The sequence below is a fragment of the Sinocyclocheilus grahami genome, unplaced genomic scaffold, assembly GCF_001515645.1.
Source record: "Sinocyclocheilus grahami isolate Dianchi unplaced genomic scaffold, SAMN03320097.WGS_v1.1 scaffold6414.1, whole genome shotgun sequence".
Lineage (NCBI taxonomy): Eukaryota > Metazoa > Chordata > Actinopteri > Cypriniformes > Cyprinidae > Sinocyclocheilus > Sinocyclocheilus grahami.
In genome coordinates, this window is record NW_015510834.1 from 17,631 (window position 1) to 18,594 (window position 964).

A 964-nucleotide genomic window follows, 5' to 3' on the forward strand; every position below is an offset into this window, starting at 1 on the left:
AAGAAATATCACAATACTACTGTACTTAATAATAATAATAAATATTAATTTATATTTTAATAATATTAATAATATTAATAATATTTAATATTATTATTATCATTATTATTATTATTTAATATAACAGAATAACTACAGTATTAATATTTATGGTTGTTTTTTACTTTGCTCTCAAAAGGTTAAACCATAGAGCTTTTATTATTTTGGTGGAAAACTGCAGAGAAACTTCTCTTTTGAAAACCCAGACAAAAAAAAACAACACACAAGCAAAACAAACCAAGCTCCATGTCACTGACCAACCAATAGCCCAAATAACCAGTCTTTCTATATGTAAATCTGTTCCAGTGTACCTGCTCATCAGATGCTAGTGCTGTAAAGAGAGGAATTATGTCACTCTTAGCATAGTCCAGCTCCAGAACCTTTGCAAACTCGCCCAGCTTAGAGGCAGCAGCTCGACGCACCATGGGAGTGTCATCCGAGCAAAGTGTGCGGAAGTGCCTGTGAAGACAACCATAACATTAAATACTGAACATTCAAAAGTGCACGGCATAAAAACAAGGCATCATTTGAACTTACTGACGGATTTCCGCTTTAACTGTACTGGACACACGTGGGTAGCAGACGCTGAACAGTCCGCACGCAGACGTTCGGGAGGTGAACCAGTCCCCGCTGGCCAAACGCTTCACAAGTGGTACAAAATGCACCTCTAGGTCTACGGGGGAATGTTCCTGAGAGATCTTTCGCAGAGACTCCACGGCCTTGTCCCGCACAACCGTTTCCTCCACTGTGGCCAAACTCTCCAGGGGAGGCTGAGGAGAGAAGAAGTGCAAGATTACTTATGGCTAATATCTAGGGATGTAACGATTCACTCAACTCACGATTCGGTTTGATTTCACGATTCGATTCACAATTTTTTTTAACAAAATTAGTTTTAAGACAAATTATAAATTAAATATGTCCTTTT

The 964-nt window shown here is 38.1% G+C and overlaps 1 protein-coding gene across 1 annotated transcript in view; it reads right to left on the minus strand.

Annotated features, from left to right (window-relative positions):
• Positions 1-179: 179 nt before the first annotated feature.
• LOC107577576 (serine/threonine-protein phosphatase 2A 65 kDa regulatory subunit A beta isoform-like) overlaps positions 180-964 on the minus strand; it is a 5,885-nt gene continuing 5,100 nt past the window's right edge. Inside the window, exons 3-4 of the mRNA XM_016263635.1 lie at positions 577-835; positions 180-498 (exon numbers count right to left, since the gene is read on the minus strand). Coding sequence (XP_016119121.1) covers positions 180-498; positions 577-835 — 578 coding nt within the window. The remainder of the gene's footprint in view (positions 499-576; positions 836-964) is intronic.